The sequence below is a fragment of the Hyperolius riggenbachi genome, chromosome 3 (genome assembly GCF_040937935.1).
Source record: "Hyperolius riggenbachi isolate aHypRig1 chromosome 3, aHypRig1.pri, whole genome shotgun sequence".
Classification (NCBI taxonomy): Eukaryota; Metazoa; Chordata; class Amphibia; order Anura; family Hyperoliidae; genus Hyperolius; species Hyperolius riggenbachi.
Window position 1 is genome coordinate 83,554,784 of NC_090648.1, and position 13,482 is coordinate 83,568,265.

The 13,482-nt window shown below is 49.5% G+C and overlaps 1 protein-coding gene across 1 annotated transcript in view; it reads right to left on the minus strand.

The window, feature by feature from the left end:
- Positions 1 to 13,482, minus strand: part of LOC137561024 (kelch-like protein 24a) — a 90,911-nt gene that overhangs the window by 11,428 nt on the left and 66,001 nt on the right. Inside the window, exons 4-5 of the mRNA XM_068272237.1 lie at positions 9,982 to 10,085; positions 1,900 to 1,978 (exon numbers count right to left, since the gene is read on the minus strand). Coding sequence (XP_068128338.1) covers positions 1,900 to 1,978; positions 9,982 to 10,085 — 183 coding nt within the window. The remainder of the gene's footprint in view (positions 1 to 1,899; positions 1,979 to 9,981; positions 10,086 to 13,482) is intronic.

Here is a 13,482-nt window from a genome sequence, read left to right on the forward strand (position 1 = left end):
GGTTAGCGTTGGGCATAGGTACAGGCGAGGTTAGCGTTGGGCATAGGTACAGGCGAGGTTAGCGTTGGGCATAGGTACAGGCGAGGTTAGCGTTGGGCATAGGTACAGGCGAGGTTAGCGTTGGGCATAGGTACAGGCGAGGTTAGCGTTGGGCATAGGTACAGGCGAGGTTAGCGTTGGGCATAGGTACAGGCGAGGTTAGCGTTGGGCATAGGTACAGGCGAGGTTAGCGTTGGGCATAGGTACAGGCGAGGTTAGCGTTGGGCATAGGTACAGGCGAGGTTAGCGTTGGGCATAGGTACAGGCGAGGTTAGCGTTGGGCATAGGTACAGGCGAGGTTAGCGTTGGGCATAGGTACAGGCGAGGTTAGCGTTGGGCATAGGTACAGGCGAGGTTAGCGTTGGGCATAGGTACAGGCGAGGTTAGCGTTGGGCATAGGTACAGGCGAGGTTAGCGTTGGGCATAGGTACAGGCGAGGTTAGCGTTGGGCATAGGTACAGGCGAGGTTAGCGTTGGGCATAGGTACAGGCGAGGTTAGCGTTGGGCATAGGTACAGGCGAGGTTAGCGTTGGGCATAGGTACAGGCGAGGTTAGCGTTGGGCATAGGTACAGGCGAGGTTAGCGTTGGGCATAGGTACAGGCGAGGTTAGCGTTGGGCATAGGTAGGATGAGGTTAGCGTTGGGCATAGGTAGGATGAGGTTAGCGTTGGGCATAGGTAGGATGAGGTTAGCGTTGGGCATAGGTAGGATGAGGTTAGCGTTGGGCATAGGTACAGGTGAGGTCAGTGTTGGGCATAGGTAGGATAAGGTTAGCATTGGGCATAGGTACGGGCGAGGTTAGCATTGGGCATAGGTACGGGCGAGGTTAGCATTGGGCATAGGTAAAGGTGAGGTTAGCGTTGGGCATAGGTAAAGGTGAGGTTAGCGTTGGGCATAGGTAAAGGTGAGGTTAGAGTTGGGCATAGGTAAAGGTGAGGTTAGAGTTGGGCATAGGTAAAGGTGAGGTTAACGTTGGGCATAGGTAAAGGTGAGGTTAACGTTGGGCATAGGTAAAGGTGAGGTTAACGTTGGGCATAGGTAAAGGTGAGGTTAACGTTGGGCATAGGTAAAGGTGAGGTTAACGTTGGGCATAGGTAAAGGTGAGGTTAACGTTGGGCATAGGTAAAGGTGAGGTTAACGTTGGGCATAGGTAAAGGTGAGGTTAACGTTGGGCATAGGTAAAGGTGAGGTTAGCGTTGGGCATAGGTAAAGGTGAGGTTAGCGTTGGGCATAGGTAAAGGTGAGGTTAGCGTTGAGCATAGGTAAAGGTGAGGTTAGCGTTGAGCATATGTAAAGGTGAGGTTAACGTTGAGCATAGGTAAAGGTGAGGTTAGCGTTGGGCATAGGTAAAGGTGAGGTTAGCGTTGGGCATAGGTAAAGGTGAGGTTAGCGTTGGGCATAGGTAAAGGTGAGGTTAGCGTTGGGCATAGGTACGGGTGAGGTTAGCGTTGGGCATAGGTACGGGTGAGGTTAGCGTTGGGCATAGGTACGGGTGAGGTTAGCGTTGGGCATAGGTATGGGTGAGGGTAGTGTTAGGAATAGGTGGGGGGTGGCTTAGTGTGAGGTTTAGGTTGCAGAAGCCAATAGTAGAATATTGGTTATGTTACTTAACCGGTATTCAAAATATCGGCATAAGCAGGCACCCAATATAATGACGCTATTATTACAAGTACGCAATGCACAGACAGCAGATCCCTGTTCACGAATCTACTTTTATGAACACTTAGATAGGACTTGTCATTGACTTTTGCTATACAAAATAAATAGTTTCACGTGTGTTGTAAGTTCACAAATAATGGAAGACTGATTTTCAAATAGGGCAATATGCTACATTAACTGTATTGTCACAATGATACTAACCTGTGGCACAGAAACCTTCTGCCCTCAGTCACGATGGTCACATCACAAAATGTTTCAGAAAAATAGAGATCACGCAGACCTAACCAACCAGAGGAGACAAGATCTCAATTCATTTATACAAAGAGGTACGAAAACCGATAACAAAACTGACATAATTTTCTAGTACTAATAAGTTCCTGTATTACCAGTAGGGCTGACCGATTTTCGTTTTTTAAACCAAAATCGTGATCAGGGGCAAGACGATCTTGTCAAAGCTGCAGTTTTTCCCTCCTCCATTGAGAACCAATCTCCCTCGCTGGATTGCCGTTTGGTGGGATGCTGTGAAGTGACGGCGGGCGTTGCCCAGTAACCACAGCTGCCAGCAAGTGATGTCACTTCCTGTTACAGGGCTGCCATTACTGAGCAAACGCTTGTTGCTGCTTCACACCAGCAACGCCAAGCGGCAGCGAGGGGATTAGTTCTAAATGGAGGAGGGCGCCTGGAGCCGGAGCAGAGCAGGTATATTGCAGCGCTGTACGCTGGGAGACTGATGGCGGAGCGGAGCATCATTACGCGATCTCCTGTAAAACACGCCCCCAGGACTGCAATGCCTTAGGCAGTCCTGGGGCTGCCGCCGCGTCCACGTTAATTGGCATGGAGCACTCTTTAAATGGTTAAAGAGGAGCTGTCAGCCATACTATCTCAGAAAAAAAAAACATAAGCTTACAACTATCCATGACCTCTTTATCTAAAAAACCCTCACCTTTCTTGCCCTTACTGAGACCTGGCTCACCCCCTCTGACCTGCCTGCAGCTGCAGCCCTATCCTACGGGGGTCTACACCTCAGCCATACCCCAAGACCAGATAACAGGCCTGGGGGAGGGGTGGGCCTACTCCTTTCCCCATCCTGCACCTTCCGTGTCCTTACCCCTCCCCCTTCTCTTTACTTTACCTCCTTTGAGGCCCATGTTATCCGCCTCTACCATCCCCTCCCAGCCATTATTGCAGTCCTATACCGCCCCCCCCTCCAGTACTATATCGCACTTCCTAGAAAACCTTGCCTCCTGGCTCCCACACATCCTGTCCTCCGACCTCCCAACAATCATCCTCGGAGACTTTAACATTCCAATTGATGAGCCTACCACCTCTGCTGCCACTCAGCTTCTCTCGCTCACCAACTCCCTTGGTCTCACTCAGCATACTAACGCCACAACCCACAGTGCTGGTAATACTTTGGACCTAATTTTCTCCAAAGCCATCGCACTTACCACCCTGGACATTACACCATTCCCCATCTCCGACCACCACCTCATCACCTTCACCCTCACTCCATCCAGCACCCTCTGTCCCCCTCCCCAAACTGGACGTTGGCAGAGAGATCTGCGCAACCTTGACCCCAATGTACTAGCCACACCCCTCCACTCTCTCTCCTCCTCCCTCCCCAGCCTAACCTGCCCCAACAAAGCGGCAGCTCAATACAACAGTAACCTCTCTGCAGCCTTAGACCATGCGGCTCCCCTGACCTTTCGTACCAACAGTCGCCCCAACCCCCAACCTTGGCACACTGCCCTCACAAAAAAACTACAAAATGAGACACGAGCCGCAGAACGCAAATGGAGGAAATCCCGCAACAACAATGATTTCCTGGGATACAAGACCAAGTTGCAGACGTACCATACTGCCCTCGCTGATAGTAAACAGATATACTTCACTCACTTGATCGCTACCCAAGCCTCCAACCCACGTCGTCTTTTTGCCACCTTCAATGCCCTACTTAACCCCACACCTCCCCCCCCAACCTCCACCCTCTCAGCCACTGACCTATCAAATTACTTTATCAACAAAATTACAACCATCCGGAGGGATATTTCTCTCCTCCACTCTATCGCCCCCGCCTCCCCACCACATCCGACTCCTTCCTCTTTCTCCTCCCTTACCTCCTTCAATCCTGTCACGGTGGAGGAAGTCAACCAGCTGCTGGCAACTTCACCTGCCACTTCCTGCCCCCTAGATCCGGTCCCATCTGATTCTCTGCGCCCACATTTTTCTGATCTGGCCCCTGTCCTCACCCATCTGTTCAACCTCTCCTTCTCCACCGGCATCTTCCCCTCCGTATTCAAACAGGCCACTGTGCTTCCCCTACTAAAGAAATCTTCACTTGACCCTGCTCTGCCATCCAACTACCGCCCAATCTCTCTCCTCCCTTTTGCCTCAAAAATTCTTGAACGCCTGGCCCACCAACGCCCGACCAACTTCCTTAACTCCAACTCCCTTCTCGATCCCCTGCAATCTGGTTTTCGCACAGCCCATTCTACAGAAACCGCCCTCACCAAAGTGGTAAATGACCTCGCCCTTGCCAAAGCCGAAGGTAAATACTCCATCCTGCTCCTCCTGGACCTCTCCTCGGCATTTGACACTGTCGACCACTCCCTCCTCCTCCACTCCCTGCAGCTAATGGGCATTCAGGACCTAGCCTTAGCCTGGATCTCCTCCTACCTCTCCAACCGCTCCTTTACAACATTTTTCAATTGCTCCTCATCCACTCCTACACCCCTCTCAGTTGGTGTTCCTCAAGGTTCCGTCCTAGGACCCCTACTGTTCTCACTCTATACTGCCTCAATTGGCAAAATCATCTCCTCCATGGGCTTCAATTACCACCTGTATGCCAACGACACCCAGATATATCTCCACACCCCAGACCTCTCCTCCTCTACCATGGACAAAGTCTCTGCCTGCCTCACATCCATTTCCTCCTGGATGGCTGCCAGGTACCTGAAGCTTAATTTGGACAAGACTGAGCTTCTAATATTCCCACCCCGCACAGCTGCACCCCTCCCAGATCTGCACGTCACTATTGAAAATACTATAATCCACCCTACCTCCCAAGCCCGCTGTCTAGGCGTTACTCTGGACTCTGAACTTTCCTTTACCGCCCACATCCAAGGTATTGCCAGATCCTGCAACTTCCACCTCCGCAACATCTCCAAGATCCGCTCCTACCTGTCCCCTGACACCACTAAACTCCTTATCCACGCCCTTGTCATCTTCCGCCTAGACTACTGCAATTCTCTTTTATCTGGCCTCCCCTCTAACCGTAATGACCCACTTAAATTGGTAATGAATGCGGCAGCCAGACTGATACATTCTTCTCACCGCAGCGCCTCTACAACTCCGCTCTGTAAAGCACTACACTGGCTCCCCATCAGCTTTAGGATCAATTTCAAAATCCTGTGCTTTGCCTACAAATCAGTGCACAAGACCTGCCCAACCTACATCTCTGATCTGGTCCACAGGCACATACCAGCCCGCCCCCTCCGATCCTCCAATGACCTGCGCCTAGTCGCACCACGCATAACTCAGTCACACGCACGATTGCAGGACTTCACCAGGGCCACCCCGACTCTCTGGAACTCTCTCCCACCAGCCGTCAGACTCGCCCCCACCTTTAATTCTTTCCAACAAGCTCTCAAGACTCACCTCTTCACGCTCGCATACCCCCCTACACCAGCACCATAATATGTTCTGTTAGACCCCCTCTCAAAAGACGCACCTATTGTCTCCACCCCACCCTTTAGATTGTAAGCCTCCGGCAGGGCCCTCCTCCCTAACGTATCCAGCTTGATTATGCAATCTTACTCGCAACCACCCCTCTTGTAGACTCGAACAGTCTCTATTTTGACCTATGACACTGTATTGTTATCAAATCATTTGCATGATCTTGTTTTGTTGTGAGTTTCCGTATGTTCTACCTGTATGTTAACCCATTTATCTATTGTGCAGCGCTGCGTAAGATGTTGGCGCTTTATAAATACAATAAATAATAATAATAATAAATACTAGCTCTACATAACATACACTCACCTAAAGGATTATTAGGAACACCATACTAATACAGTGTTTGACCCCCTTTCGCCTTCAGAACTGCCTTCATTCTACGTAGCATTGATTCAACAAGGTCCTGAAAGCATTCTTTAGAAATGTTGGCGCATATTGATAGGTTAGCATCTTGCAGTTGATGGACATTTGTGAGATGCACATCCAGGGCACAAAGCTCCTGTTCCATCACATCCTAAAGATGCTACTGGGGTGAGATCTGGTGACCGTGGGGGCCATTTTAGTACAGTGAACTCATTGTCATGTTCAAGAAACCAATTTGAAATGATTCGAGCTTTGTGACATGGTGCATTATCCTGCTGGAAGTAGCCATTAGAGGAAGGGTACATGGTGGTCATGAAGGGATGGACATGGTCAGAAACAATGCTCAGGTAGCCCGTGGCATTTAAACCAGGGCTGTGGAGTCGGTACAAAAATCTTCCGACTCCAACTCCGACTCCTCAGTTTCTGAAACCACGACTCCGACTCCGGGTACCCAAAATTGCTCAGACTCCAACTCCTTAGTCTAATACTTAACAGGGCTGTACATTTTGTACAAAAATCATGCGACTCCGACTCCTCAGTTTCTGAAACCACGACTCCCAACTCCGGGTGCCCAAAATTGCCCCGACTCCGACGACCTGATTTAAACGATGCCTGATTGGCACTAAGGGGCCTAAAGTTTTCCAAGAAAACATCCCCCACACCATTACACCACCACCACCACCAGCCTGCACAGTGGTAAAAAGGCATGATGGATCCATGTTCTCATTCTGTTTCACTAAATTCTGACTATTGAGACTCATCAGACCAGGCAACATTTTTTCAATCTTTAACAGTCCAATTTTGGACTGTTGATTTGTAGCCTCTTTTTCCTATTTGTAGTGGATGAGTGGTACCCGGTGGGGTCTTCTGCTGTTGTAGCCCATCCGCCTTAAGGTTGTGCGTGTTGTGGCTTCACAAAAGCTTAGCTGCATACCTCGACTGTAACGAGTTGTTATTTCAGTCAACGTTGCTCTTCTATCAGCTTGAATCAGTCGGCCCATTCTCCTCTGACCTCTAGCATCAACAAGGCATTTTCGCCCACAGGTCTGCCGCATACTGGATGATTTTCCCTTTTCACACCATTCTTTGTAAACCCTAGAAATGGTTGTGCGTGAAAATCCGTATAACTGAGCAGAGTGTGAAATACTCAGACCGGCCTGTCTGGCACCAACAACCATGCCACGCTCAAAATTGCTTAAATCACCTTTCTTTCCCATTCTGACATTCAGTTTGGAGCCCAGGAGATTGTCTTGACCAGGACCACACCCCTAAATGCATTGAAGCAACTGTCATGTGATTGGTTGATTAGATAGCTGCATTAACCTCCTTGCCGGTCTAAAAAATCCGGCAAGGAGGCAGCGCCGCACATTTTTTTATTTTTTTTTTAAATCATGTAGCGAGCCAAGGGCTCGCTACATGATAGCCGCTAAGCGGCGGCATCCCCCCACCCACTCCGATCGCCTTCGGCGATCAGAGTATGCAGGGAATCCCGTTGAGAACGGGATTTCCTGCAGGGCTTCACCGGTCGCCATGGCGACGGGGCGGGATGACGTCACCGACGTCATGGACGTCGGGACGTCATAGGGAATCCCGATCCGCCCCTCAACGCTGCCTGGCACTGATTGGCCAGGCAGCGCAGGGCTCTGGGGCGGGGGGGAGCGACTCGGCGCGGCGGATTGCGGCGGATCGGAAGTTACAAGCAGCTAGCAAAGTGCTAGCTGCTTGTAACAAAAAAAAATTATGCAAATCGGCCCAGCGGGGCCTGAGATATCCTCCTGCGCAGGTTACCCCGAGCTGAGCTCGGGATAACCGGCAAGGAGGTTAATGAGAAATTGAACAGGTGTTCCTAATAATCCTTTAGGTAAGTGTATGTATTGCACTGTCCAAGTTTTGTTTTTAGTGATTTTTCTATAGTAAAAAAAGAAAATCCTTCTTAGGATTCTCTATTTTAACTGTGTCTATCTTGAAGGCAATCCTGATATCATTTCCTCCCTTACTCTCCTCTGTCTGATTGTATGCATTGCCGCCCTCCTCCCAGTCTTTAGGCACTCCCACCCCCAGCTCTGCAATAGAAAGTGCATTGTCTCTGCATGAGAAAGATTGGCCAATCAGAGAGGAACAGAGGTGTGGGAGGGGAAAACAGGAGGGAAAGAGGCTTCAGCCAAATGGGTTGCATTAGTTAAGTCTAAGTAAAGAAGCAAAAAAAAAGACAACCCAGCATGCTCTACAACTTCTTTTGTGCAGCAATGTTCCAAATAAGAGTCTGGGGAATGATCATTTAAACTGGGGAATAAAGTTGAAGAGAAATCGAGAGCCCAATATGGTGTAGTATGTCAAAATTGATTGGATAAATGAAACAGTGAGATGGTAATACTCACAAACACGGGTTACCACCTAGGTAACCACTCATTAGGCAGGTGAGGAGATTAGACCTGTCCTCACTCAGGATTAAGAAGTCGCTCTCTGTAGATAGGAAGAAAGGGGGTAGATCACCCCTCCACCTGGGGTGGACTCAAATATATTGGTAGGTGAACAGAGGCGCCAGGATAAAAGTACATCAAATTTTTAAAAAATTGCTGAGAGGAAGTGGTGGACTAGCCTCCGTTAAAGCAGACACCAAGGACTGTAAATGTATAGATATACACATTTATTGAAAATACCCCAAAGATGCAACGCGTTTCGCGGGCACAGCCCACTTCTTCAGGCAATAAGCAGGGGATAAACAACAGCAATTCAGTTATAGCAAGCAGAGCACCTCTGCTTGCTATAACTTGTGTCCTTGGTGTCTGCTTTAACGGAGGCGAGTCCACCACTTCCTCCCAGCAATTTTTTAAAAATTTTATGTACTTTTATCCTTCTGGCGCCTCTGTTCACCTACCAATATATTAAACTGGGGAATGATCATTTATCAACAAGAAAAGTAATAGCAATGTTCTCCCCAGGCTCTTTTAGCCGGGTGCTCCACCCAGCTGATTTGGGTGACCACCTGGCTGTCATCGGCTTGCCTCTTAGTGCCTGTTTCCACTATCGCGAATTTGCATGCGTTTGCCGCATGCGAATTTGCATAGCCAATACAAATGGATGGGACGGTTTCCACTTGTCAGGATTCCTTTGCGTTTTTCTGTGCAGAAAAAATCTGCACGGCACAGCCATCAGAATTTGCATACCGCTATGCGATTTGCATACAATGTGTTTAATAGGGAATTTCCATGCGGTTTTGGTATGCGAATTTTCATGCGAATTCGCATACGATTTCTCATGGAATCAATGGAAAAGCAGACAGGCACTGCCGTGGTTAAATTCGCATAAATCATCATCCATGTGAAATCGTATGCAAATTCGCATGAAAATTCGCATATAACCGCATGTGAAATTCGCATCTGCATGCAAATTTTTACCGCGCCGATTCCCACCGCACAAGTGGAAACGGGCCCTCAATCCTCCTCCTATGCTGTAAGCAGAGTTGCGCCAGCCCTGCATTCTCCCGCCATGCTCCTCCCGGCTGGAAAAAAAATTCTGAAAACACTGTAAGGGCTCGTTAACACTAGAGGCATTTTCAGCCTTTTTTTCAAGTGCAGGCGATTTGTAAAATCGCCCCCAAAATGCTTGTGCAATGGAGGTCTATGAGAAGGTTCATATTAGCGCGGTTCCTGGGATGTGCGTTCAGCAAAGCGGTGCCTGGACCATTTCTGAGGTGATTTTGCCTCAATGGAAGGTATAGGGAAATGCAAAACGCTCAAAAAAATCGCTTTGTGCAGAGATTGTGTTCGTGTTTTTAAGAATACATTGTATTTATTATTTTCCGGGTCAAAGAGTTCACTTTCTCACTTGTGTCAGGGAGTGAAAGAACGCAATCGCTCTGAAAAAGCACTTATTAAAAGCGCTTTACAAAAACCACAGCACCCACCCGAGCGCCGGGAGGAGAAAAAAATTTTTTTGTCAAAAAGCGTCAAACGCGAACGGAATGCAACGTGAACAAGCCCTAATGGTGATTTTAACTTTTGGATTGCCTGGTTAGCATCCTTATTACTTGTTTACCAGATAAAAATAAATGGATTTTTGATTTTATGCCTGACAGTTACACTTTAACATGTGTGATAATGTGAATGCTAGCTCACACTTGAAGCTCCTCCCTTGTCCTGATTTATATCATTTACATAAGATGTATTTCCTTGTCCACAATACCTTGTATTACAGCACACTGTAGAAATCCTTTATCCCTACTGAAGAATTCTACATCGTCATCCGTGCACCAGGGAGGGGGTCTACGGTAATTTTCCATTGTGGGTCTGTGCAGAATATACAGAAACATAACAACATTAACTGTGTAAAAGAACAAATGCCAAATCTTTGTTTTTTGTTGGGATTAGGCCACTGTCTGTGGCCTAATCCCAAGTGTGGCCACAGACAGTAATGGTAAAGGGGGCCATACACTTACACGATTTCCCGCCGATATACAGCAGATTCGATCACTGTGATTGAATCTGCTGTGAAATCGTCGTGCAAACGCTGACCGAACGATCGATTTCTGTCTAAAATCCCCATCGATCTGTCCACGCGGAAGATTTCGCTCGATCGCCGGTGGGTCGTGAGTGCGTCGATAGCGGAGCTCGAATGTCCGACGACCGAAAATACATTACCTGTTCCACCAGCGCGTGTCCCTGCTGTCCCTTCTCCGCGCTGGGCTCCGGCTGGCTTCACTTCTTCCTGTTCTGGCAGGAAGTTTAAACAGTAGAGCGCCCAGCTCCACAGCAGCTCCACAGATTGTGAATTGGTTTCAAAGTGAAATCGATTCAAAATCTGTTTGCAGTGTAGGCAGCCAATAGATCCCTCTTTGATTAGATTCGATCACAGAGGGATCTATCTGCTGGTCGATCTGGTGGCAGTGTATGGCAGCCTTTAGTGCATACGCCTGACATAAGTCAGCTGAGGGGGCAATAACGACCACCCCATCTGATAATCAGGCTTGTGTACAGCAGCCCCCAAGCGATCCGCCAAGCGGATCCACTCACCCCCAGCGACGCTGATCCTATTCTTCGCGCCACTCCCCTTCCCGCAGCTTGACGTCATGCATGCCACTTGTCGCCGCCCATGCATAGCAACAGAGAGCATTGTCAGCTACATATGTGTGTGTGCAGCCCGGCCCAGCGCTGTTGCCCAAGGGGATCAGGTCCTAAATCCTGACAGGCGACATGCGTTGTTGGTGTGTATGTAGCTTACCGGACTTACGAGTCAAAATAACTAATTATTTCTTACTCACCTGGGGCTTCTTCCAGCCCCTCGCAGCCGTCTCAGTCCCTTGCCGCAGCCCCGGTCCTCCTCCGTGTCCCCGCTGGCCCGCCATAATGATCGCGACCTGCCGTCGGGGCGGGATCTTCTGCACGTACACGTCATCTAGTGCAGTAGTTGTGCACAGGCGCAGTACGCACCAGATGATGTGGACCAGACCCCGCCGGCAGGTCACGATCACTACAGCCGGCCAGCAGGGACACGGAGGAGGATCTGGGCACGGCAAGGGACTGAGACGGCGGCTCAGGGCTGGAAGAAGCCACAGGCGAGTAAGAATTAGATTATTTACGTCGCCTCGGAAGTCTTAAAGGGAACCTTAACTCTAGAAAAAAAACAAGTTTCACTTACCTGGGGCATCTACCAGCCCTCTGCAGCCATCCTGTGTCCTCGCAGTCACTCATGGCTCCTCTGGTCCCCTGTCGGCAGCTGGTTTCATTTTTGCCGACTCGAAGTCGGTGCTGGAAGCTATCGCGGACATTAATGCGTAGATTTTTATGCGTTACTGGTGCAACGCGTACATTTTTACGCATTGCACCAGCAACATGTAAAAATGTACGTGTTAATGTCCGCGATGGCTTCCTGCACGAGCGGGAATGCATGCAAAGGTATGTGTGGCGGCACGCCGACTCCGGGTCGGCAAAAACGAAACTAGCTGCCGGCAGGGGACCAGAGGAGCCATGAGTGACTGCGAGGGCACAGGATGGCTGCAGGTAGCTGGTAGATGCCCCAGGTAAGTGAAACTTATTTTTGTTCTTGTTTTTGAGTTAAGGTTCCCTTTAAGACAAAGCAATCAGTTTTCAACACAATCATTCTGAAGACTGGTTGATAATCTGCAATCGGTTTTCAGGGCTGTCATCCACCAAAAATATAATCTGCTGTGTCAGAAAGTTTTATTTAAACCGGCATTTGATAAATAGTTTTGAATTGTGAAATATGAATGTAGGGTTGGGACAGTCAGCTGATTCAATGGCCAGCATGTATCTGTCTTCACACTGCAAGCCATGTGAGTTCAGTACACTGTCCTCTGATCCACCACCCGGGGCCACGCTCCTCTTCTGGCCGCACTCATGCTTGAAGAGGAGCCCAGCCCTGATCAGATTACCAACAAGCCCTTGCCAGTAATCTTTGGAGGGTCTGAGCTCTGCAACAGGAGGAAGACGTGGGGGAAGCCTCTATAGCAGGGGTAGGGAACCTTTTTGGCCGAGAGAGCAATAAACGCGACATTTTAAAATGAAATTCTGTGAGAGCCATACAATATGTTTAAAACTAAATACAAGGTAATGTGTACATTTTATGCAAAACAAACACTTTTAAAGTACAATAAGTGTCTGCATTCTTTTTAATAACGTTGTTCAATTATCGTGTGCCAATTATCATTGGCAGACGATTTCCCCACAAATGCAATCTCATTGGCAGACGATTTCCCCACAAATGCAATCTCATTGGCAGACAATTTCCCCACAAATGCAATCTCATTGGCAGACGATTTCCCCACAAATGCAATCTCATTGGCAGACTGTTTCCCCACAAATGCAATCTCATTGGCAGACTATTTCCCCACAAATGCAATCTCATTGGCAGACGATTTCCCCACAAATGAACTGACCAGACTGGAGTGACCTCCTGAACAGTGACCTTGACGGCGGCTGCTGCTGCTGGCTTGTGCACTAGTGCGCTCCGGAGCAGTAGTGGCTGGCTGCGTAGCTATGGGTGCGGCTGCCTCCGGGTCGCACGTCGTCGGGTCGGCTCCTCCCCCCGCCAAGCTGCCTCAGTTCCCGCTGGCTGCGCCGACGTGTCACACGTAACGTGTGACATCACGGTTTCACAGGCAGCGCCAGCATCAGCGCATCCATCTGGGTCGGGCAGAAAAGGCGTTCTGGCGCGGGAGGCGGTGCCGATGAAGGAGGCACACATAAATACAAAGACCCGGCATGGAGGAGGGGGCGGCGGTGCAGATTAGTAAACACAGGCTCTCTGGCCGCTCTGTCACACGTCTTTTAGCGAGCCAGAGAGCCATATGCAGGCATGAAAAGAGCCATATACGGCTCGCGAGCCATAGGTTCCCGACCCCTGCTCTATAGGATCCAGAAGCTTCCCTCTTCCTAACCTCCTGGGCGATAATCCCGAGCTGAGCTCGGGGTATGTCGCGCAGGAGGAGTTCTCAGGCCCTGGTGGGCCGATTTGCATAATTTTTTTTTTTATATACGCAGCTAGCACTTTGCTAGCTGCGTGTAACTTCCGCTCGCCGCTGATCCGCCACTACCCGCCGTGCCGCGCAGCCCCCCCCCTCCCCGACCCCTTGCGCAGCCTGGCCAATCAGTGCCAGGCAGCGCTGAGGGGTGGATCGGGACTCCCTCTGACGTCACGACGTCTATGACGTCATCCCGCCCCGTCGCC